Source organism: Rutilus rutilus, assembly GCF_951802725.1.
Source record: "Rutilus rutilus genome assembly, chromosome: 3".
Lineage (NCBI taxonomy): Eukaryota > Metazoa > Chordata > Actinopteri > Cypriniformes > Leuciscidae > Rutilus > Rutilus rutilus.
The window spans coordinates 7,575,249-7,576,691 of record NC_140211.1 but is presented as its reverse complement, the minus strand read 5'-3'; the positions used below and the strand labels follow the sequence as shown (position 1 = coordinate 7,576,691).

Sequence of the window (1,443 nt, the reverse complement as noted above, 5' to 3'; positions counted from 1 at the left end):
TCATTTGGCCTGTCAAAGCTGACATAGTATATTGTGATGATGGATTTTATTGGCTTTTCATCAATTCACAATCCCCATTTGATCTTTTTCTTCCCTCTGTTGAAAGTGCTTGTCATCTGTGAAAAATGCCAAAGGCTTAAATGACTCTAAAGCTAAATCTCCTGGGTGCCTTCTGCAGAATTTGGGTTAACTGAAGAAAGACCTGTTGCACAATCACTTTAAACAAGCATGATGTCAGTAGTGCGGTGCTTTAAAAGAGAGAGTCCTGCCAGATAATCCACAAACACTATCAACAGACGGTAAAGTGAATTCCGGCAGCTTTACCGCTTCTATAGCCTATACTTACACGTTGTTTGCTCGTGGGAAATTTCACAACAATGAAGTTCACCGTTGCAGCCTTTCTTTTTCTGACCTGCATGGCACTGCAGTCCACAAAAGAAGGTAAGCAGAGGCATTTTCTGTATGTCCTTGGCAATATCAATTGTACTTGATAATATTAAGTCATTTTTTTTAAAGGATTAAAAACTGTCATGTGTCAAATCACCTTTATATTGCGATTGAATACAATACAGATTGTTAGATCAGTGATGCAAACAGAATTCAGTTCTGCTGTAAATCAGCTCTAAAGATGTGTTGAAAGAATTATTGCTCACTCTTATTTCTCTCTTTTCATGAAGTCTTCGCTGCTAGACTGTTGGCTCTACAGCTGCGCTGCCCGTGTGTTCGAACATATTCAGGAAAACCAATTAATCCAAAACTAATTCAGAACATAGAGAAGATTCCTGCAGGAGCAAAATGCAAAAACATGCAGATCATGTGAGTGTGATAAACACCAAAGATCAGTATGGATGCATGATAGATTCAAAATAATATTGTCTCTTAATCTGTTTTTTAATGAAACCTTCTTTGTCTTACACAGTGCCACTCTGAAACAAGGACAGACCTGCCTCAATCCAGAAGATGAATGGGTGAAAAAGATTATATAAGGATAATTTCTCATCTATGTTTATATGCAAAAGCTTGTGGTGTTTAATGGAGTCCTGTGAAAAATGTACGTGCAAACATACATGTATCGTCTCCCATTGCAAAATTATATCTCCTGTATAATCTCCTGTACAACTCTGTTTGAATGCATGACTTTCTCATTAAAAGTGATTAATAGAAAAACACATTCTGGCCTCGTTTACACTGCAGGTCTTGATGCCCAATTCTGATTTGTTGCCTATATCCGATTTTTTTGACCATCCGTTTACACGTTCTTTCAATTGTGACCCATATCCGATTCATGTGTTTACACTTGCCAATGCCATACTTTCTGAAACATCGCGCATGTTTAAAGGGTTAAATTATCTTGCACAGATGGACGAACGCAAAATATGATTGATGCTAGCTCTGCAATATATGCGAAGTTCGCCAAACATCACCATTGGTGCGTCCCAATTC

The 1,443-nt window shown here is 37.9% G+C and overlaps 1 protein-coding gene across 1 annotated transcript; it reads left to right on the top strand.

Annotated features, from left to right (window-relative positions):
• Positions 1 to 279: 279 nt before the first annotated feature.
• LOC311288325 (interleukin-8-like) lies at positions 280 to 1,213 on the top strand. Its single transcript, XM_084405663.1, has 3 exons — positions 280 to 441; positions 678 to 816; positions 920 to 1,213. Exons 1-3 carry the CDS (start codon positions 378 to 380, stop codon positions 984 to 986), a joined length of 270 nt encoding a protein of 89 aa, XP_084261789.1. The 5' UTR covers positions 280 to 377; the 3' UTR covers positions 987 to 1,213.
• The last annotated feature ends 230 nt before the right edge of the window (positions 1,214 to 1,443 follow it).